Source organism: Megascapheus bottae, chromosome 15 (assembly GCF_031878675.1).
Source record: "Megascapheus bottae isolate mThoBot1 chromosome 15, mThoBot2.hap1, whole genome shotgun sequence".
Classification (NCBI taxonomy): domain Eukaryota; kingdom Metazoa; phylum Chordata; class Mammalia; order Rodentia; family Geomyidae; genus Megascapheus; species Megascapheus bottae.
The window spans coordinates 28,606,924-28,630,832 of NC_143523.1; the positions used below are offsets into that span (position 1 = coordinate 28,606,924).

General features: G+C 35.7%; 1 protein-coding gene across 1 annotated transcript in view; it reads right to left on the reverse strand.

Moving 5' to 3' along the window:
- Hectd2 (HECT domain E3 ubiquitin protein ligase 2) overlaps positions 1-23,909 on the reverse strand; it is a 65,518-nt gene that overhangs the window by 24,569 nt on the left and 17,040 nt on the right. The window contains exons 3-10 of the mRNA XM_090346276.1: positions 12,034-12,172; positions 10,866-10,968; positions 10,162-10,251; positions 9,006-9,070; positions 6,786-6,831; positions 4,415-4,524; positions 2,722-2,870; positions 1,890-2,013 (exon numbers count right to left, since the gene is read on the reverse strand). Of these exons, the coding sequence (XP_090202402.1) occupies positions 1,890-2,013; positions 2,722-2,870; positions 4,415-4,524; positions 6,786-6,831; positions 9,006-9,070; positions 10,162-10,251; positions 10,866-10,968; positions 12,034-12,172 (826 nt within the window). The remainder of the gene's footprint in view (positions 1-1,889; positions 2,014-2,721; positions 2,871-4,414; positions 4,525-6,785; positions 6,832-9,005; positions 9,071-10,161; positions 10,252-10,865; positions 10,969-12,033; positions 12,173-23,909) is intronic.

A 23,909-nucleotide genomic window follows, 5' to 3' on the forward strand; every position in this document is an offset into this window, starting at 1 on the left:
CAAAGTAGAACTGTTAAAGGTACTCAGGTTTGAACTCAGGGCCTTAAGGTTTACTTTACTGATGATCTTTGCTTCCCATCCACACAGTAATAAATTTAAAACCAACTGATACTTAGAAAAATTATGCTGCTCTTAGTACTTCATTTAATGGTATACTTGTAACTTAATGCTATAAGCCATTAAGTACATAGACATAAATATACTTTGCGAAGCATGAAAATGGCAACAGTAACACCTTAGCAATAAGACCACTGTGTAGCTGATGGGTGCATAACTCGGAAGTGGATCACTTGTCTAGATGTAGCTTCAATGTATTTATTAATTATTCATAGCTGAGATTCATCTCAGCAGACAGGTGGTATATTTGTGACAAGTGGGTACAATGAAGACATTATAGGAAAAAATGAGGCAATCCTAGTATGAACTGAATGAAGAGACTGCTTTTGCTCTGGGACAAACTGTTAATAAACAGCAGAGGTTGTTCAGTACTAGTGTGTAATAATTTTGAATCATCAGTGATAACTAAAAATTTGAAAATAAAATGCATTCAGTGAACTTAATGGGATACATTATTAGTTTCATTACATACTTTTAGACAGTACTTATCAACTTTTCTCTTGCTATGGTACACATAAAAAATGATGCAATATGCACAGAGTACCCAGATAAACCCAGATGATTCTGCTTCCGGTTAGAAGTGATCTGCCCTAAGACTCTAGAACACTCCATGTTCAAATCAGCTTGAAGGACTGATGGGATTATGTTATCAAAAGTCCTGTGTAATTCATTTTTGGTATGTATTTTCTCTGCCACAGTGGCAATGGTCAGGGTCAGAGAAGCTCTGTTAAAGGATGCCACTGAAATATGCAGAACTCTTGGAGATATTTCATGTCAATTACATTATAATATGATAAAAAGTATCTTTATAACACTTTGTTAGAAAATACCATCAGACTGACCAGAGTTCCCAGAACAACTTTTAATTCTGGGTGTTCAGCTGTGGACTAATATATGTCCCAAAGGCCATTCAATATTTAGGCCAATTTTGGTAAGACAGTGTCTTGAGAAAGTTTAGCCAATTTAGTAACTCGTTTAGGGTTTTGACATTATTTTTATCTATATTGTATCTCCTAGACTCCTTTGAGTTTCTTGGTTAGGAATAAATTATATTTAGGATACTCTTCCTAGCTTACAGTAACCCAAACCAGAATTGTGGATATAAGTGCCATGTACTAAAGAATCTGGTCAGGTATTTTAAAAATCAGTTTTATCAAATGATCCACAGTGAAGTTTTTCTCTGTAATACTTGTTCTTTTTGCACAGTAATTAACATACAATCACTTCTTCTTCAGAATAAGGGACCAAAGTAGTGAATGTAAGTGTACTATATGTGGGATCAATGTGATAAATTAGGTACTGGCAAACATGGTGCCTAGGAGAAGGCAGGCTTACCATCTGTTTGATTTGGAACACAGACACACTATTCATTTATATTTTGTTCAAAGATGTTTTGTGCTAAAATAACAAAACATGTATAACAGAACTGAAAATATTTACCATCTAGTGTGTCACAGAACTGACCTTTGTACTAGATGATAGAACACAGAATTAGAAGAGAGAAGAAACAGCATACTAGGATACAATCGATCCCTTCTTGAAAAAATGCTACTAACTAGACCCAAACCAGATGAACATGTACATTTATTGAAAATGTAACATAAAAAAAAGAAAATGACTTAATATAATGGTGTTTTCAAGGCTGGATACCGAAACTATATGCATTTATATGTAAAGGCATGTGTATATATTATTTGTGCAAACAAAAAGATAGTCATTATTTTGAACAGTATTTCATTTGGGTGAATAATGAGATGAGTCTTTCATCGTACCTGTGAGAGTTTCCAAAGCTCTGCCAAGTATGATATTCTTCCATGAGATCAATATGATCCAATGTAGAATTATAGAAATCAGTATAAGGAATAAGGGGAGGATGAACCAAATTATTTGCAGTATCTGTAAAGATAAATTCTAACATAATGGCCTTTCCCAACAAGCATATGATTTAGTCTAGTAATAAAAAACATTTTAACATTTACCAGTCAGCCTCGACCTAGAAAATTATGTCTTAAAAGCTGAAGCTGTAATATGAAAGGCAATTTTAACACTGTGGTCAAAATGTAGGTTTATGCTTTTAGGAAACTTGTAATGGGGATGATAAGAATAATAAGGGAGCATGCAGGTGGCTGTGTGTTCTCACCTAGGGGTCCTTCATTTCTCAGCAATCACAAGTATGCACTTAATAGCTTTAATAAAAATACTTTTCAGTAAAAGATGTAATTTTTCCCTGCTTATAAATTATGAAATTAGCCATAGAATATTTAGAAAATACAAGAATTGCCCAGCGCAGTGGCTCATGCCTGTAATCCTAGTTACTCAGGAGGCTGAGATCTGAAGATGGCATTTCAAAGTCAGCCTGGGCACTAAAGAACAGTAGGACTTTTATCTCCAACGAATCACTAGAAAATGGAAGTGGGGCTGTGGCTCCAGGAGTAGGGCACTAGCCTTGAGTTGAAAAGCTCAGGGACAGTGCCCAGGCCAGAGTTCAAGCATCATAACCTCCCCCTCAAAAGAAACTTTCCTTCAGAGGAATCTGAGTCCTTGAGGAATGTCTCCAATAGTTAACAAAAGAAAAGCATAGATGACAAAATAGGAATAACCTACTAAGTAAAGCCAACACTTTTGATGCTGATGGAATCCACCAGGAACACTTTGTTAGAGGAGGAAATTCTTCAGGCTTTGCAGGAAACAGGCGTAAAGAAATAAATTGCAGCAATCTCTCTACCAACTGTTTGAACCTCTTCTGGGATAATCTGGCAAAGATTTTGAAAAAATTCCAGTCAAAATTCTCATTTTCTGTTTTATCAATGCATTTGTTAAACATCAAACTACATCCTATATACATAAAATTTCAGGTAGTCTTTCAAATTCTCTATCTTGTGTTGTAACCCTTTAAAAGATAAGAAAATCTACCATGAACAGTTTCTTAATTAAGCAATAAACACCGAAATTATTACAAAGTTAGTAATGTAATATTTAGGGCTATCAATATTTAATAGATCTTCATTATTCACATATTCTGTAGTTATACATTTTCCACATTTTCCTATTTGCTTAACTTTAACTCCAAAATTAATACTTAGCTTTCATGACACAAAAAGAAAAAGTAAGATTTTGAGTCACCTGAAGTGCAGATCCAGATGAGGTTGAAAAAGGCTGTCTTCCTGCTCAGTTCTCCTACTGCACACAGCTATCTTTATATAGTCAAATGGCATGTTTTTCATATTTTTGTGTGCTTTTTGTTGGTGACTCTGCCATTTCAAAATGGTACCTAATGGTAATGATGAATTGCTGTCTACTTACTAGTATCATATGAGTAACTAAGTTTACTAATACCAAACTTAAAGCTGTGAGGCTACAAAAAATATTAACATTATAGAATGCTTCATTACATTTCAAACTAGTGAACTCTGGGAGCTATGTGCTGTACCAAGTGAGCAGAGATGAGTTATGTAATAAGTAATAAGGATGTGATGTACCTAAATGGAGGAAATATGTTTAATGTGAGTTCTATTCATGCATGACTTACAGTATTACTGTTGCGAGGTCACTGTTAGTGAATCCACAACCTATGTTAAAGTAAGATATCAGAAACACTGATAAAGGTTATATGCTGACCAGTTAACAAAAATGTGATCACAGGCTTTCAGAAATCTAACTCCATATTTTTCTAAAAAGTGGATAGTTAAGTCAGCATTTTTCAATTTAGCATTTGTGGTGACTTTGTAGACTTGTAAGTATTGTCAATTAAGAGAACTGATTGCACTTAAATTTTGGAAATATATTTTGTTTTGACCCATGATGGAGAAAATCAGGTTAATATAAACATAATTGTGAGGGAAAAAAGAGTTTTCTACTTTTACAATTTGATGTTTTTACATGAAGAGGAAGTATAATGGAAATAATGGGTGAAATTGTTAATAAGCAAGTAGAAAATAAAAAAACACTCATTAAAAACAAAATATCTTAGCAAATCCAATCACCATCTTTGAGATACACAAAAAAGCAATGATAGCAATATGTTGAATAAAAGAATTGAAAGCAGTAATATTTTCAAGAGCTGTACAGCAAAATTCTTACATTAGAAATAATTTTGAATTATACTTTATATGATATTAAGGAATACTTTTTATAACTGAAGCATTTTGAAGCATTGCAAATTATAAGCAATGTTGAGACCTTATATAAGCATTTTAAAGACCTTTAAAATAGTCAAACACATTTACTAGTAAAATTACTAATACCAAATTTAAAAATGTGAGACTATAGAAATTCTTAGTATTATAGAATGATTTACTTTTTAAACCAGTGAACTAGAAAATGATGGTCAGCTTCCACTAAGGTAGCTATCTGTCGTAGCAAGTGAGCATAGATGACATACGTAGATGTGTTATTAAATTGAGGATTCTGAAAAAGATATTAAAGATAATTGCGTTAAAACTGTGTTAACATATAAAAGGAAAGGCATTAAGCTTAATGAGTTAAGTGGTAATTCAAGGAATCAAATTTCAGACTATGAAATACCTGAACACAATTTGTTATTTGTTATTCAATTAGCAGAGATGAGGTTATGCTGCACTGTCATTGGAAATCATGGGCTTTGGGTTAGTTCCGGGTCAGAGGGTAGAGTCTGCTAGGTATGACTGCATGACTTCAGCCATGTTTCTTAAACTTCTGATTCTCAATTTCCCTACTTATATGGGATTAATATCTATCTTAGGAGTTGTTTTGATCATTAAAAATAAAATATATGTAAAGTACCTAGCTCAGTGCTTCTGTCATCCACTATTTTTTAATTAAACAAGAAATAAAGCTGAGAAACATTTGCCACAATTAAATAATTTAGCTATGTCACAAGGAATAAGGGCAGCAGCAGCAGTGGGGAGGGACAAGAAGCGGGGGCAGTGCTATAGAATAGCTTGTGACAACTTATAAATGTTAAAAGACATTGAAGAAGGGTTGTAAACTGCTCCCACACTCTATCCCTGTTACCACAATGTACATTTTAGCATTTCCTATAAAAATGGTTATTACTGAAATTCTGAAAAATAAGAGAGCACTGTATGTTTTTCAAACCTGCTCTGTGGACATGATAATTTAAAATCAGAGTGACCTTATGTCCTAACTTCATACAGTGATGGCTCTGGTGAAGAAAAAGGTATAAAGTGGAGTTTACTGATGACCAATGTAGTCATCTAAAATTTTAAGCTTCATATTATCATCTTTGTAGATTTTTCTGTTTCCTCTTTCTTCCCTTCTCACTCATCTATTTTTCTTTTCTTTCTTTCCTTCTTTCTTCCTTTTTTTTTTTTTTTTTTGCCAGTCCTGGGGCTTGAACTCAGGGCAGGATCACTGTCCTTGGACTTTCTCAAGGCTAGAGCTCTACCATTGCCCCACAGCACCACTTTTAGCTTTTTTCTATGTATGTTGTATGTAGGAATTGAACCTAGGGCTAAGCAAGCCCTCTACTACTAGGCCAAACTCCAGTTGTCTTTTTTTTTTTTGCCAGTCCTGAGGCTTGGACTCAGAGCCTGAGCCGTCCTTGGGCTTTCCACAAGACTAGCGCTCTACCACTTGAGCCACAGCTCCGGTTTTCTCTGTGTATGTAGAAATGAGGAATCAAACCCAGGGCTTTATGCATGCTAGGCGAGTACTCTACCACTAGACTATGCTCCTGGTCCCTCATCTATTTATTTTCTTGTAACTCTATTTTAATTACCCTCATGGTCATTTTTCTATCTTTTCTTTTTTTCCCCCTATGTTCTTTTCTTTCTTATCTCTTATTGCCTTTTATTGGGCATAATACTAATACTATAATATTGAACTAACTACATATGACATGATTTAATATTAATTTACCTTTAAATGAGCTAGTATATACAAAATAACTTGTGTAAATTGTAAAGAATAACACATAGTGTGTTACCTAAGTTAATAAGTTCTTTAAAAAATAAAAATAATAATTGTGGTTAATTTAGGCTTTAATTTTTTCATCTATGATTCTGTTATCTGTCAAGGAAAATATTTTGCCATTTTTGTTTATAATAAATAGAAGGAAATTTTGCTTTCCACTAGAATTCCAACTTAATCACTAATAAAAAAAATATGTAGAGAAGTTTGAAGCCTAGTAATTGGGGGAAAAAAATGAAAGTTCTAGGGCCCAGAAAAACTAGTTCCAAGAACAGAGGTTTGAATGGAATGAAGAAGGACCTCCTTTTTATTCCCAAATACTGTCAGGCAAAGGAGGCAAGAATTCAATTTTTAGGGCAGGAATATGGATTTAAGCCTGTAATCCTCACTTACTTTAGAGTCAGAACTGGAGGTCATCCAGGCAGAAAACAGGAAGTCTGGAAGATTCCCATCTTCATCATTGTTCAGATAACTTGGTGAGTATGTGGTGACACATACTCACTTGTATAGTGAAGTACAAGTAGGCAGATCACACTTCAGGGTGGTCTGGGCATCCTCAAAAGAAACCCAACACCAAATCGCATAAAGAAAGCTCATCAAGTGGTAGAATACCTGCCTAGCGAGTGTGAGGCCCTGAGTCCAAACTCCAGAATTGCTAGATTGTTTTCAAATTTTGAATCCAAGAAATATTAATTGGTTACAGAGTAATTCTCAAAAGTATCAAAAATGTTGCTCAAACTAAATTCTTAATCTCTTACCTGTAAAAGTATAAAATATGCTCTGAGATCATCTTTACTTCGTGGGCTAAAAAGAAATAAGCAAAATAAATGACCAAAGAAATGTTTAATCTCATAGTATCTAATTAAAATGATCAAGAGTATAAAAAATGTTTAATCTGTATTTTTTTTTGGGGGGGCAGTCATTGGGCTTGAACTCTGGGCCTACATACTGTATCTGTGCTCTTCAGCTCAAGGCTACCACTTTACCACAACGATACTTTTTTGGTTTTCTAGTGGTTAGTTGGAGGCAAGCGTCTCATGGATTTTCTTGCTAGGGCTGGCTTTGAACTGGGATCTTCAGATCTCAGCCTCCTGAGTAGCTACAATTACAGGTGTGGGCCACTGGTGCCCCAAATGTATTATTTTTATAAGTTATTCTATGTATAAAGTATGTTGGTCCTGAAGACACCCAGCCAGAGAGTTAAATAGGATAGTTAGCTATAAAATTGTTAAGAAAACTATAATGATTAATTCTAAAATAGCTGAGTGTAATAGTCAATATTTCTAGAATTTGTACGTTTTTATTTTAATATGGTATAATCTACTTAATACTTGTGCATTAAAGAATGTTCATTTCTAAAGTATGTAGGTATGTATGTATATCACATCATATTTTAAGTGCATCTAGTATGTTTCTAATTAAAAGAATAATTTTGGGCATCTCTGAATAGTAATTCAACTTTTTTCTATCTTAATTTGGATGTTACATGATCAGATTTGACCAAGAGCTTTTATTTTGTGCCAGTACTGGGGCTTGAATTTACAGCCTGGGCTCTGTCCCTTAACTTTTTCACTTAGGGTGTTATACCATTTCAACCACACCTCCACTTTGGCTTTTTAGCAGTTAATTGGAAATAAGAGTCTCACAGACTTTTCTGCTAGGATTGGCTTCAAATTGTGATCCTTAGATCTCAGCCTCCTGAATAGCTAGGATTAAGTGTTTGAGCTGCCAGTGCTCTGCTGAACTTTTAAGAATTTCTTTTATTCACAAAACTGGTAAGTGTTTCTCTCCTACTTAGTACCTATTTGATATTCTCTCAAAGATACACAGAAATAATTTTCTGAATGAAAAAGTTTCAACTGCATGACAACCAGAGAGCATGCCAAGATCCTGGACTGAATCTTGGATTGAAACAAAATTGAGACATCAAAGCTTTTGTTATTTTCAAAGTTCAAGAGTGTTTCTTTCTCATATGATCTATTTCTACCATGTTTGCCTTAAAGTCCTTTCCTATCCAGCTAAGACTTCATAAAACTGGTAGTGTCATTTATGCACACATGAATTATCAAGCATCAGCAAACAACATTGAGTGTGTCTGATAAAATGCTTTAATGATATTTTATTTACAGTACTCAGAAAGTGGCTAACTCCCCGTTTGGCCTAAGCCATTCTCCCTACCTCTTTTGGGGGGCAGTACTGGGGTTCCTCATGCGTGCTAGTCTGCTATTAAGCCAGCCCTTCTCCATCCCTTTTTTGCACTAGTAGGATTGAGACAGGGTTTTGCTTCATGCTCAGGCTGTGTCTGTATCACAGTCTTCCCATTTTATGCTACCTGCTGGGAAGACTGGCATGTGCCATCATGCCCAACTTCTATTGAGAGACAGTCTCCAACACTTTGCCCCAGTCTGACCTAGAACCATAATCCACCTAATCTTGGCAGCTGAAGTAGCTAGGTACAAGTGCCAATGAGCCTACCTCTCTTGACTGAGAAGTAACAGGATTTGTTTTCTCTCTGAGGTCAGTAATGATTTTCTGAAAACTTTTCTCCGGCTACTAGGAAGTCCAAGGCTAAATTTATGGTAGTGCAATTTTTTTGGGGGGGGGTGTTACTGGGTGTGAACAAATACTTGCTTAAGCTATTACACATCTCTAAAGCTAAATGTAACGTTCGTATTATTAAACTTTGGCTCCTGACTACTGTCTAACCTATATTTGATTTAAAAAAATGTATATTTTACACAAAAGTTTAATGATTCACTGATTTTCAGGTGCTTAGCTATGAAATCTGTAAGGAAATACAAACTGGGTTAAGCATCTCTGTTGTAAGTGCTTTATAATGCTTTTATTCATGATTTTTCATGCTATTATTATGATTCGCTGAAAATATCTGATTAACAGACACAGAAATGTATTAAAGATATATGAGATAGGTAAGTTAACTATCAATATTTATTGGTTAAAATACTGGTTACAATTACCCTTTCCACTCTCGTAATAGACTGTTAATGATTCCCTTCAATACTGTCTTCTGAATGTCTTGAGGCTGTAAGCAAAAGAAAATACTATAGTATAGTAATCTGATCAGCTATTTAAGACTTTCATGTCCCAAATGAACTACATATCCATTTCAATAATTAAAATCAAATTTGATGGCCATGAACTGACAAAAGAATATTCATTTTTCTTCTTAAAGCTCTAGGAAGCAAAAATGATGTAAAACTTTAGTGAGAATGCTCCGTGGGGTGTGCACTATATAAATGCAGAAATCTGTACCATGGTCCTTTGATGGTCAACAACAGTTACATAACTCGGAAACAACAGCTTTAATGGAAGGCCATAAGAGAAAGATTAAACTTATGGGCTTCACATACACTGTGCAAAGGTCACTTCACAACACTGACAGTCTTAAACCATTTGGCTACTTCCAAGATAACTATTTTTCAAAACTCCTTACCATTTTTTTTTCACTTTTTGGTCTTTCATAACAATAACATTTTTGAAGAGCTTAGGCATTTGTATTACTGGTTCTTTTTGTTCTCTCCTGTTTTCTTATCATTAGTCATGGATGATATTTCAGTGCATCAAATCAAAGAGCACCTTTGATCAGCTGTCATTTTGGTGATTTGGTTGACTATGATAATGGTTGCCTCAATTATTACTATGATGGTTGTAAATCTTAATTTTTAAACATTTAATTCCTTGTATACCTACTAGTCCACACATTCTTTTTATTTCTCTTACTTTTAAAATATATTTATCTATTAATCATCTATTTTTTCTTAGCATGGATTCAAATATTCTTGTGTTCCACAATGGTTATAATTCACTGTTACTTATAGTAGCTAAATTGCTTCATATCTGGCCACTGGTTGAGCTGGCTCTTGTGAAATACCTGCCCCATTTTCTTAATAATACACTTTATTATCTAAAGAAGTCTTAGATTTATGGAAAACTTATGCATAAAGTACAGAACAGTATATTTGTAATAACTAATGAGAATTTCAATTACATTTACTATAAATCATATCAGAGACTCTACCATAGCTAGATTTTTACATTATTTACATGGTTATATTTAAAATAAAGAAGAGAACCAGAATTGTACCATTTGATGTGTTCATAAAGAATACTTACAGTACTAAGTAAGGCATCATACACAGCATTCACAAATTTAGCATTAATCCCGGAGTCTTCAATGGTATTAAATGAAGCAGTGGCATCTTTCTGTAAATTGAATTAAAAATTTACTGTCTGTAACATTTTAAGAACTATTTATTAATATCTGAGTCACATTATTCTTTGACACATTTTACTATTTTGTAATTTGTAAAAGTATTATGTAAAAAAGAGCCATTAGCTGGGTGCCAGTGGCTTTCATCTGTAATCCTTGTGACTCAGAAACTTGAGATCTAAGGGTGATGGACTGAACCTAGCCTGAGCAAAAAAGTCTGAGATACTATGGCTAACTAACTAGAAAAAGAAAGAAAGAAAAGAAAAAAAAGAGAGGATGAAAGACAGAAAGAAACAAAGAAGGGAGAGAGAGAGAAAGAAAGGAAGACTGGAAGAAAGCCTGCTGTGAAAAAAAAAATCAAGTAGTAGGCTGAGGCCCTGAGTTTAAGCCTTAAGAATGGAAAAAGTAAAAGAAAGGAGCCAATTATTAATAATAATACAAATAATGCAATATTTAAGGGATGATTTAAGTAATATTTTCTATATATATATTATACATGTATTTTTATTTAAAAAGTTGTTTCATTGTTGGTAATGAGATAAAGTTATATTTTGAGGAAAATGTTCGACTAAAAAAATGAATGAAAGTACATTTTATATATTCTTACCTTAAATGCAGTATTTAATTCTGGGAAAGAATCAAATGTTTTCAGATAAAAATCATGTACTGTTTTCCAATCCCCTGATGTCTTAACTTTTTCTACATCTTCTCTAAAATAGAAATATACATTAGCCATATAAAGAAATATTATTCAGATAAAAGTATCATTTATTCTACATTTAAGTGTTATCAGCTGTGCACTTTGAAATACTGAGACCAGATACAGAAATCTGGTTAATGTAAACATACTTTATAAAAATATAATTCTTGGGCCAGGAGTTTGGCCTAGTGGTTGAGTGCTTGCCTACCATGCATGAAGACCAGGGTTCGATTCCTCAGTACCACATACATAGAAAAAAAAGCCAGAAGTGGTGCTGAGGCTCCAGTGGTAGAGCTCTAGCCTTAAAAAAGTCCAAGAACAATACTCAGGCTCTGAGCTCGAGCCCAGGACTGGCAAATATCCCCCCTAGTAGTGGGGCTTGATCTCTGGGCCTGGACTCTGTCCGTGAGCTCACCAGCTCAAGGCTACTGCCCAATCCTTGAGCCACAGTGCCTCTTCTGGTTTTCTAGTGGTTAAGTGGCGATAGGAGTCTCATGGACTTTAGTGCCTGGGTTGGCTCTGAACAGTGGTCCTCAGATCTCAGCCTTCTGAGTAGCTAGGATTACAGGTGTGAGCCACTATACCCAGCATATGAAAATACAATTCTTTACTGGATTATGTTATAATCAAACTTCAACTTTCTCATCTACCTGCTGTAAAAAAAAAGTTTATTCTTGACATGTCCTTTCTAATTGTCATTCTATTTCATCTTATTTGCAGTCAAGTGTGTAGAGACTATTCATTCTTTGTATCTCTACATTCTTATGTATAAAACAGTAGCTGGATTTTTTTAAATGTCAGAGTTTTATTATTTTATCACCATCTTTAAGCTTTTTCCCCTATATTGACTCATTGTTTTACTGTTTCTTTTCTTTTGCTTGAATGTTTTTACCCTTTATCTGATAGTCATAATTTGTTTTCAACTTTAACTTGAGACACAGAATCTGTGTCTTTACTCTTGATTTTCTATTGACCTACAAGTTTTTGATGAATTTTTCGCAAAAGATATTAAATTACATAAAGAATACAATAAATATAGCTAAAAGTCTATATAAGAAAGTGAGCTGGAACTTACTGAAAGTCTTTCATAGTTTTGGGCTGGCTAGGAAGGAGTGGTTCTGGAAGGACTGGAGCCTTCACTTCAGATGATAATACATCAATAGAAATTCGCTGCTTTTGTCTAACATCAAGGCAAATTGGTGGTAGATCTCTCACTGGAAAGTATCAGAAAGCATTCAGTAATTAATCACACAACTTCCAAGTTACCAAATGCCAGGCTCATTCAACATGAGCAGAAAAGCCTTTTTAAAAAAATAAAATAAAATATTAATTCTCTTGGGCATCACACAAGAGAAAAACATCACAGTGAAGGGCACTGAGCAGCAGCAGGATTACCTTCTCCTGGCTATGTCAGTCACAGTACCTTACATGAATGTGTGTAGTATTTTAGTTTTAATGAAAGTGATAATAAGGTTTATTAGGAAAAGATTATACTTTCAATAGATGGAAAGCAGGTTATCTTTGAGAATAACTTAATATGTACATTTAACACAAGAGTTTTTTCCATATCTCCATTCTCTCAAATCCACTTAGCAACTACCTTTTTAACAATGTTTTCAAGAAATATTCCAGAGAAATGCAGTATTTTTAGTGTTTATTAGCATTAGAATATATGTTCTTTATAACTATTGGCGAGTCAATCTTTTAACCAAATTACAGGAGCTTTAATTTTGCTTCTTTGCAGTGCTGAGGACTGAACATATACCCTGTACATCACAGGCACATGCTCTACCACTAAGTTACATCCACACCTTGAAGGAATTTTTAAAAATATTTGCCAGTATGTTTGCCTTTTTGTTACATTTCATGACCTTTTATTTTTCTTCTTCTTCTTCTTCTTTTTTTTTTTTTTTTTTTGCCAGTCCTGGCTTGTAAATATAAGGCAAGGAAAGAGTACAACTATTTACCACACTAATACTGGAAGTGTTAAATACAATAAATAAGTCAATTTTCCTCAATTAATCTGTAGAGTCCATGCAATCTGATAAAAATCCCAGCAACATTTTGGAGCTTTAAAGTGGATTGCAAAAGGAAGGCCAAAGGGACAAGAATTGCCAACACATTTCTTTTAAAAATAAAACGAAGTAGGATCTTGTTCTACCAGATATCAAAACTTTTGAAGCTATAGTAACCGAGATAGTATTACACTCATGTGTTATCCAATAAGTGGACAAATAGGATATAGAACTCAGAATCATATATGTGAAATTTAAATGTATGTCAGATAGCTGGTAAAAAATGATGGATCTGAAAATATGGTCAGCTACATAGACTCAAAATGATGGTGTGCCACTTTGTAAAACCTCTTAAATTTAATCATTCATTTTTGAGTATTTTTAGCCTTAGACCTGCTCAACTGACTTTGCTCATTTGTTTTATAGATTCTAAATGTAATTACAAATATCAATGTTTACCAAAGTAGACTGATTTCATTTCTTTTTCTTTTCTTTTTTTTTTTTTTGCCAGGACTGGGGCTTGAACTCAAAGCCTAAACACTGTCTGGGCTTTCTCAAGGATGGAACTCTACCACTTGAGCCACAGAACCACTTCCAGCTTTTTCTATGTATGTGGTACTGAGAAAGGGAACCTGGGGCCTTCGTGCAGGCACTGTGCCACTAGGTCAAATTCCCAGCCCCTTATTTCTACCTTAATAGGCTATATTTTCAACTAAGCAAATACAGACATCTCAATAATCACAGTAGTGATGTAATTATAAGATTTTCCTTGCTTCTTTATTCATCTTCTCATTCAACTATCTGTCTATCCTTGGACTTACCAACAACTTTAACAGGCTAAGGCAAACCTAATTAGTATGGAAATACGTTACTGAGGGAATGAAGGGTAGGCCTTGTCTCTGGATTCTATTATTCTCTGACTCCTACCTTCCATTAAGTGAGCAGTTTTATTTCTGCAACATTCTCCTGGATATGATGTTCAGGCTTGCCTTAGACCCATATGTGATAGAGTCAACTTACCACAGTCTGAAACTTTTGAAACTGTGAGCCAAAATAAATCTTTCCTCCATCAAGTAGATTTTTCTCAGTTTTTTTTTTTTTTCCCCCATCACAGCAAAGGAAAAGTGGTCAACACAGATATATTTACAAACAACTTTTGTGGCCGGGAGTTTGGCCTAGTGGTAGAGTGCTTGCCTAGCATGCACAAAGACCTGGGTTCGATTCCTTGGTACCACATACATAGCAAAAAGCCAGAAGTGGTGCTGAGGCTCCAGTGGTAGAGTGCTAGCCTTGAGAAAGTCCAAGGACAGTGCTCAAGCCCTGAGCCCAAGCCCAGGACTGACAAAAAAAAAAAAAAAAAAACTTTTGTATTAAAAGATAAAGATGTCAGTTTTCCGCATTCAACAGAAATGTTTTTCAAGCTTTCCTTTATATACCAGAATCATTTGGAAAGCTTATTGAAATAGATTATTTGGCTTTTCCCTGAGTATGAGGGGCACAAGATTTGATTTCTAATATGCAGTTAGATGATGCTGATGATGACTGTATTGTGTTTCAATACAGTTTGTTTAACTGTTCAATGGTTTTAGATGAGATGACTGTGGAACTGACAATACATAATAGGTTATTAAATTCCCTTAGTTTAGATCTATAAATGATTTTATATCCTTTACTAAAAATGTAAATATTCAATTTTTAGTCATTTGTGCTGCAAGCACAAATTGGACAAAGTATAACATCTATCCTTTGGAAACTTCTACTAATGAAGAAGAAAAGGCCTTTTGGCAGGAAATTAATACGTGATAGTTGTTTTCTTCACCAGCAGTCTTGTTACAGTGATCTCTTGTGGCTCCTCTATAGTTTTTCTTCCTCTTCAGGAAGAGGCTCTTCCAGGCTTACCTTATCCTTTCTCTCTCATTTTTCTTTTCTTTTCTTTTCCTTCTTTCTTTTCTTTTCTCTTTTCTTTTCTTTTGCCAGTCCTGGGCTTGAGCTCAGGGCCTGAGCACTGCCCTTGGACTTTCTTAAGGCTAGAGCTCTACCACTTGACCCACAGCACCACTTCTGGCTTTTTTCTATTTATGTAATACTGAGGAATTGAACCCGGGTCTTTGTGAATGCTAGGCAAGCACTCTACCACTAGGCCAAACTCCTGGCCCCACCTATCTCTTTTTTTAAAAAAATATATTTTATTTTTTATTGTCAGGGTCATGTATAAAGGGGTTACAAGTTACATTTGCCAGGTAGTAGGTGCATTACTTCTCACACATTGATACCCCTTCTCATGTTTTTGTATCTATTTCCCTTCCACCATTCCCTCCCAATTATCTTGTTTTCCCCTTCCCTTTCCTATTTCAAATAAACAAATAAATGTATATACAATACACCTGGTAACAAAGTCAGATACGGTAACAAAATTGAGATTAACCAAAGGGCAACAAAAGACAAGAGAAATAACATAGTACCTAATCCTATCTCTTCCCACATACTTTTCTCAATCTGGTTAAAAACACCACTATTAAATGCAACAGACTAATTAAAATATAAATTAACTCAGTCACAAACCAAACATATACACATTTTAATACCTACTTACATTTATTAATATCATGCTGAGGAAAAAGTGAAATTTGCGTTATTAGTGCACTGGATTTTGGCAGAGCCTGAGAGTGGGGAGAAATAGTAATGCCAAGATGAAGAGGATTAAAAGTGGAAGAGAGAATCAGAGGCCTAGATTGAATCTAGTTTTAGATCAGAAGATAATCTGTACTAAAGAGTAATGCACCATGTTAACATACTATGTTAAAAAACTTGACTCAGAAAGAAAGGCTAAAAATCCTTTGCTCAAAATCAGTGAATGAAAGCCAAACTACAGGATGTGACATTCAGTTATTAAGAAAGAAAAATAACAGCTCACAGCTGCTCTCATGTCCCTGAATATCAAGGCATTGTTTCCTGACGCAGGCTTTCTGCCTGGTCTCACAGATGGTTTATTAAAACCTAATTCAAAAGAGAAAAATCAATAACTATGGTGATGGAGATTAATTAAATCCCAAAGTGATATCATAAATAGAATAGGAAAACCTTTGTTCTGTCACATGTAACTTTGTCTGCAATATGGGAGATCATAATACATTGAAAAAAGCAATAAATACATTTATCAGTGAAAACCTGTTATTTAGGTTTCATTCATCTAATACTTTGGGAACACTCTGTGCTAAATTGATAAGCAGTAATCATTTTCCTTTTCTTTTAATACACTGTTGCCAATTTTAGTTGGTTGCTTAGAAACATTAAGTAAAATGCCTGAAGCCAGTGTGGTGAGGGCTGGCAGTATATTTAAAATGTGAAGATCATAATCCCGTTATGGATAAGGGTATCAAGATCATTAGCTAATGTTGCCAGCTCACTGCTTTTGTAGGCTGACTAGTAGGAAGTGTCATATGCAGTTTTCCACAGTTGTAGTCACTAAAATGAAGACCTGACTTACACGCACACACACCACATGCACAAGTGTGCGCGCAAGTTTGTTTTTTTTCTTTTTCTCTCCTTTTTTGTCAGTCAGTGTTGGGTTGGGTTAGAACTCTGGTCCTCATGCTTCCTCAGCTTGCTTATTAAGCTTACTCACTTGAGTCACACCTCCAACCCAGTTTTATGTTAGTTCTTTGGAAATGAAGCCCCTCAGACTTTGCTAGCTTTTCGGTGGTTAACTGAAGATAATAGTCCCATAGACTTTCTTACCCTGGCTGGCTTTGAATTATGATCCTCAGAATCCTCACATCTCAGCCTCCTGAGTAGCTAGGATTACAGATGTGAACTATTATCTCCCAGCTAAAGCTTAAATTTTCTTCCACGCATTTGAATTTTTTTTTTCTTTTTTGAGACAGGGTCTCACTGTGTAGTTCAGGCTGCACTCGAACTTTATTTTTGGCCAGTCCTGAGGCTTGAACTCAGGGTCTGTGCTTGGGCTTTCTCAAGGCTAGCACTCTACCACTTGAGCCACAACACAACTTCTGGTTTTTCTATGTATGTGGTATTGAGGAATTGAACCTGGGTCTTCCTGCATGCTAGGCAAGCCCTCCACCATTAAGCCAAACTCCTGGCCCCTGCCCTTGAACTCTTGACCCTCCAAATATTACTATGCCCCACAACATTATCTTTAAGTGGCCACATGAAGATTGTTCCTGGACAGTCAGTGCAGATGGCAATGGAAGCATGTAGATCATATACAGGTGAAATCTAGGACTATTCTTTATCCTCTGAACTGCTGGAAAGGAAGTAATGGCATGAAAAGATTTCCTGCTGGTAACATATTCTTGCAAAATTCTATACTCGAGTTCCATAGTAATGGAAAAGCAGCAGTCTTGGAAGTAAAGGACTAGATCCTATTGCTGGCTGAGTAAATAATTTTATTAATTTTATGCAAGTCACTGAAACTCTAGAAAAGCTATCACTAATTTTCTTCATGGGATGAAATTCTATAAAAATATGAACTATTCAGGGCAGGAGAAAGAACTGTTAATTAAGTCAGGATTACACATATAAAATACTTAGTGGTTTATTTTTGTTTTTATTTATTATTTTGAGGTTAAAGCTACTGGGGTAAACAGGCCAGAGTGAGTGTGAGGTCAGCCTAGCCAACTTAGTGAGACACTGTCTCAAAATAAAGTGAAAGGAGGTTATAGTGCTTGCCTTTCATTCTAGAGATGTTGGTGATGAGATCAATGAAGAGAGAAGGAGGAAGAATGAAAGAAGGAAAGGAGGAAAGAAGAGGATAGAAAGGTTCTGAGGAATTTCCTGAAATTATAAGATAAAAAAAAGAAAAGAAAAGAATGAGGAAAGTATGGAAGTGTCCAGAAAGTCTGGCACTTGAATTATAGGAAGACCTAGAACAAAAAGCTAGAAAAGCAGAAGGGAGGGCATATATCAACAAAATATTTCAAAAAATTTTCCTGTACTTTGGTAAGGACATGATCTGATGCTATTAAATATGCAGCATAAAGGAACATTGGTCATGAAATTTCAAAACCCTGGAAGACAAAGAAATGGTTCTCGAAGCTTCCAGAGAGGTAAAGAGTCAGGAATACAGACATAGATATCTTACACAATGAACCAGCAGTCACAGTGCCCTGAGTTTTACTTTGCATACACTAGAACAGAAGTAGTCTGAGCATTAATACGTTTTTTTGTCTTGTCTTGTTTTGTTTTGCCAGTCCTGGGGCTTGAACTCAGGGACTGGGCACCATCCTTGGGCACTTTTTGCTCAAAGTTAGCGTTCTGCCATTTGAGCCACAACACCACTTCAGGCTTTTTCTAAGTATGTGGCACCAAAGAATCGAACCCAGGGCTTTGTGAATGGTAGGCAAGCAATTGACCACTAGGCTATGCTCCCAGTGCCCATTAATAGCTTTTGATGTGGGTCATCACCAAACTCCTAATTGCCTTTATAGTCTTATTTCTTTAAGTGAAGATAGAAGACGGGTGGACCACACCTGACTTGGACTGCCAGTATGATGAGGTCTCTCTCTATTCACCTCATTTTACTCTTCTATCTGAATCAGTGAAGGATATTCAGTTTACCTCATAGCTCTAACCTACAGTACTTTATAGACAGCTGGAGACCACATTTCTCCTAGACATTGAGTACAACATCACATTCAAATGAGAGCTTTGTCAGATGTTCCAATAGTTGTTCTTTGTTTGCTAGGATACACTGAATCCTGAAAAAGGGAACTGTAGTTACCCCTAGAGAAAAGGATGGAGGAATGTAGTTGGCATGAGATCATGAAGTGCTAGTAATGTTTTTTAAATAAATTTGAGTGTTTTAATTTAGTCATTACTATGGAAATGTTGATTGCATTCAAAATGTGTGACATATGCTGACTTGTTAGAAAAATGTATGAGTGGGCCGGGAGTTTGGCCTAGTGGTAGAGTGCTTGCCTAGCATGCACAAAGACCCGGGTTCAATTCCTTGGTACCACATATATAGAAAAAAAAGCCAGAAATGGTGCTGAGGCTCAAGTGATCGAGCTCTAGCCTTGAGAAAGTCCAAGGACAGTACTCAGACCCTGAGCTCAAACCCAGGACTGGCAATAAAAAAAAAAAAAGAAAAATGTATGAGTAATGGAAACCTCACATTATGATCCCTTCCCCCCAAGGTGGGAAAACAAGATTGCTGGGAAGGGTGGGGGGAGGGAAATGGGAACAAAAACATGAGAAAGGGTAGCAATGTTTGTGAAGTAATGCACCTTCTATCTGGCAAATATCATGTAACCCTTCTATTAATTACAATAAAAATACATTTAAAAATTTAAAAATGAAAAAAAATAATCCCTTCCCCCCAAATCTAGTGTGTGCTCTCTCCTCCTTATGTATCTGGCATTCTCTTATACATGTGTATAGAGATATGTAAATACATATGTATGTACACTGTTTACTCAATTTCATAAAGCAAGGAACTGAATATTTTTCAAACGTCTTTTCATATATCTAGTTTTACAGAGTAGCATTTTTATTAACTTTACAGTGGGAAAATAATTACTGATTTACTTTTGTAAGGATGATACAGTTTGTAAATTACAGAATCAGAATTCAAACAGCCTGAAAAGTTATAAAACTGTACTATTTTCACTACTGAACAAATATCATTAATAAAAGCAGTAAAATGAAAACCTACTTGGATACTACAAAAAGTAGGAACTAGGCCGGGAGTTTGGCCTAGAGTGTTTGCCTAGCATGCACGAAGACCCAGGTTTGATTCCTTGGTACCACATACTTAGAAAAAGCCGGAAGTGGTGCTGAGGCTCAAGTGGTAGAGCTCTAGCTTTGAGAAAAATCCAAGGACAGTGCTCAGACCCTGAGCTTAAGCCCAGGACTGGCAAAAAAAAAAAAAAAAGAAAAAAAAAAGAAAGGAACTAGTAAACCATAAAATGTCTCAATAACAAAAACAAAATATTCAATAAAGATCAAGCAAAAGTCAACATACTGGGAAATTATCCTTTAAGTCATAAATTTTACTCACTCTGAAAGTGAGTAAATAAAGGCTTACAGAGTTAAGTCACTGTTTACAGTCATATTGCCAGGTAGAGGTAGCTGACTTAAAGACGCAGTTCTTATTTGGCATTATAACTGACAATGTGTGAGTACCAGGCAGGTCGTATGAAGAATGTGAAGGGTCTGGTCCTTCTTATCAGTTTAGTTGTTTGGAACTGCTTTTGACTGCCTCACTAGTGGCATGATGCTAAAGCAGGGAAAGACCAGAGTGAATTAGTCATAACAGGTGGTGTTTACATCAATGTCTATAAGATGACTTTTCTGAACATTTAGCAAAAAATAAAACTGAAGGTGGGAGAGAGAAAGAAATGGGGAAAACAATCCTCTGACTCACAGGACTTTAGCCATAAATGCCAAATAAAGCAATACATTCACTAGTTTTTGTGGAGATGGAGTTTTTACCAAGTTCAGTGATTGTGTGTGTGTGTGTGTGTCTGTGCATGTGTGTGTGTGTGTGTGTGTGTGTGTGCTTGCAAAACTGCAATAAACACATGAGTAAAATGTTCTTTTATGGATTTAGTTACAAGAATATTCAAAAATAGTGTCTATAAAAGTTCATCTTTAATGAAGTAGATGCCTTAAAATGGACTATCTCAGAGAATGTTTTACCATCTTGTGATGGATATGACAGAAGTCCAGAAAAAATGCCATTCAGCTTCTTCATTCAGTAAATTTTTAGTACAGGCTACATGTACCATGGATGCTGGGTCCTAGCGACTGATATATTCCAAACTCCAGGACACCATAAATCTGGAAATGCATTTACTGCTGGGCACTGGTGGTTTATACTTACAATCCTAGCTACTCAGGAGGCTGAGATCTGAGAGTTAAAGTTCCAAGTCAGTCCAAGCAGATAAACATTTGAGACTCTTATCTCTAGTTAACCAGAAAAAAGCCAGAAGTGGAGGTACAGCTCAAGTGATAGAGCACTAGACATGAGCAGAAAAAAACTATGTATGAGGAAAACCCAGTGTTCAAGCCTCAGTACTGTCACTCTCTCCCTCCTCCAAAAAAAAAAAAATAGCATTTACTCGAAAATCAGACACACTTCTAGGAATAGTCTATAGACACTATAGATAACCACAATTACATACATAGAATCTGTCATTGTGATATTGCTTATAATAACAAGAGAACTGACACAACTTAAACAGAAGCATGAATAAACTCTAATGTATTTAATATGAAAGATGGTTGTGCTAAAGGATAGGGAAGCTTTGTGCATAGTAAATAGGAAGACATCTTGAATATACTAAATAAAAAAAACCAAGGTGCTGGCTAATGCACATGGTTACTTTTTTTTTTTTAAGGAGGGAAATGCATATAGAAACAGGAAAGAATTCAAGGGACAGCAGAAAGGAGTGTAACAGACATCTGAGCCCATTTTATTTTTATAGTTTTGATTGTTGAAACATAGAAATATTACTTATTGCCAGGTACTGGTGGCTCACACCTGTAATCCTAGCTACTCAGGAGGCTGAGATGTAAGACAGCTCTGGCAGGAAAGTCTGTGAGACTCTTCCAACTGCTTCCAAAAAGCTGAAAGTGGAACTGTGCCTCAAGTGGCAGGTTGCTACACTTGCTCACAAAAGCTCAGGGACAGCACCTAGGCCCTGAATTCAAGCCCCAGGACCATATACAAATTAAAACAACACCAAAGTCTGGTGCAGTTGCTCATGCCTGTAATCCTAGCTACTCAGGAGACTGAGATCTGAGAATCACAGTTTAAAGCCAGCCCAGGCACTAAAGACTGTGTGACTCTTATCTCCAATTAGCCACTAGAAAACCGGAAGTGGTGCTGTGGCTCCAGGGGTAGGGTGGTAGCCTTGAGCTGAAGAGCTCAGGGATAGTGCCCAGACCCAGAGTTCAAGCTCCACAAACTGCAGTTGGGGGAGGAGAGGAGGGAACCTTTAGACTTAATGTAAAAAGATAACTCTTTACTTCTCCAAAATTAAATCCTTAGGAACATATAGATTAGTAAAGAGATAGATAAGTGAATACTTTATCAAAATACTTTAAGTACTTGGGAAACCTTTTCCTAGGAAGAGTTTCGAAAAGCCAAATCCATAAGTATTCACTCACTGTGACCTAGGAAAAGATCTTCCAAATTTGACTCCAAATCAGCTCATTTTCCCTAGAGATAGGGTTGTTTGAGGCCTTGGAGCTACTTCTAGTGTAGAGTTGGAACACAGCAAGTCCTTTTCTCAGGCAGTAAGTCCTATGATGTGTGTCTTATAACAGCATTTGATTTTGTACCTAAGTCTTAGAAATTGGGAAGGTCTGTGTTATTTCACCTGCAAATAGATCACAGTCCCTCCCCATCCAGACCTAATCACTATTTAAACAGAAAAGAACCTATTCTTCCCTTAGCTATTTTAGAGTGGCAAATGTGCATCTCTTTAAAATTTCAGCTTGTCAAAATTTTTCAATCTGAAAAATTGTAGACTTCATTGTGTTACCGTAGGCCTCTACTTAGAATACTCATGAAATGGACTGTGATGCACATGAAATACTGTTCTCAAGGTAACAGTAAAGGTGAGAGTTCATATCCATTATTTTCTGAATTACCAAGAATGTAACAATATTTAAAAGGTTTGAGAAAGAATTTCTTTGATGTTTTAAAATATGTTCTGTGCTATTTAAAAATGTTTTAAATAAGTTTGAAAAGGGGCATGATAAGTTTAGAAAGGAAAATATAAAAGAGTAAGAGAAAATGCAGTGTTACACCCCACACAACCCCAACTCCTACATTACTTATCTTTTAGATTGTTTCTCTGAAGATGTATCATCTTTAGCAGCTGTTATAGTAGGTAAAACTCCTACACTTCTCAGTTCTCTAAAAGGACAGCCAACTTGACAGGCATATCTAGTCATGTGATATACAGGGAGGAAAGGCATCCCTCAGCTGTTAGGTAAACCCACGCTGGGTTTTTGCAGCTTCTCTAATACCACTTGAAGATCAGACAGGGAAACAAGCTGTTAGAAAATACCCAGCATAGGTTCTGCTACTGGCAAAGGTGGAAAGTTATAATATGGCTAAGAATGATACATTTCTGAAGAAATAATAATATAATAAAAGCTTCTCAAAAAATCAAGGAATTACAAACATCCTTAAATGTGGAAGACTTAATCTAAAGTCCCATTCATCAAAAGGGAGAAGTAACAAAGTGATGGAAATTCAAGTAAATAAACTATATTCAGAGTCAATACAACTACACGTGTGGATATATGAGTTTACAATGTAAAGAGATCAAGATATTTGCATAGAAAGAATAAAGTAGAGAGAAGTCACAGACTGGTTGAATCAAAGGCTAAGTATTTGAACAAAAAAATCCAAAAAAGGGCTGGGAGTTTGGCCTAATGGTAGAGTGCTTGCCCAGCATGCACAAAGACCCAGTTCAATTCCTTGGAACCACACACACAGAAAAGCCTGAAGGAGTACTGTGGCTCAAGTGGCAGAGCACTAGCATTGAGGAAAAAGCCCAAGGACAGTGCTCAGGCCCTGAGTTCAAGCCCCAGGATTGCCAAAAAAAAAAAAAATTCAAAAAAGTTGATGGTTATCTACCATCACTTATTTTGAATCACTATTGCTTCTTGAATAAATTTCAATTTTCTTAGTATTCTTAACCCTCTGTTGTAAGTTAGACTAAGCCCCTCTTGGTCCTCCCCGCAAGATATACTCTTAAGTTCTAAACCCTGGAACCTGTAAATATGACCTTAAAATAGGAGAACTATCCAGGTAGGTAAGCATCTATCTCATCACACCAATCCTTTAGAAGCAGACTGTCATCCAGTGTTCTGGGAGACAAAGTTAGAGACTAGAATCATAAAGGGGATTCAACACAGGAATGCTGTTGCTCCATTGAAAGAGTAGCTTTGATATTAT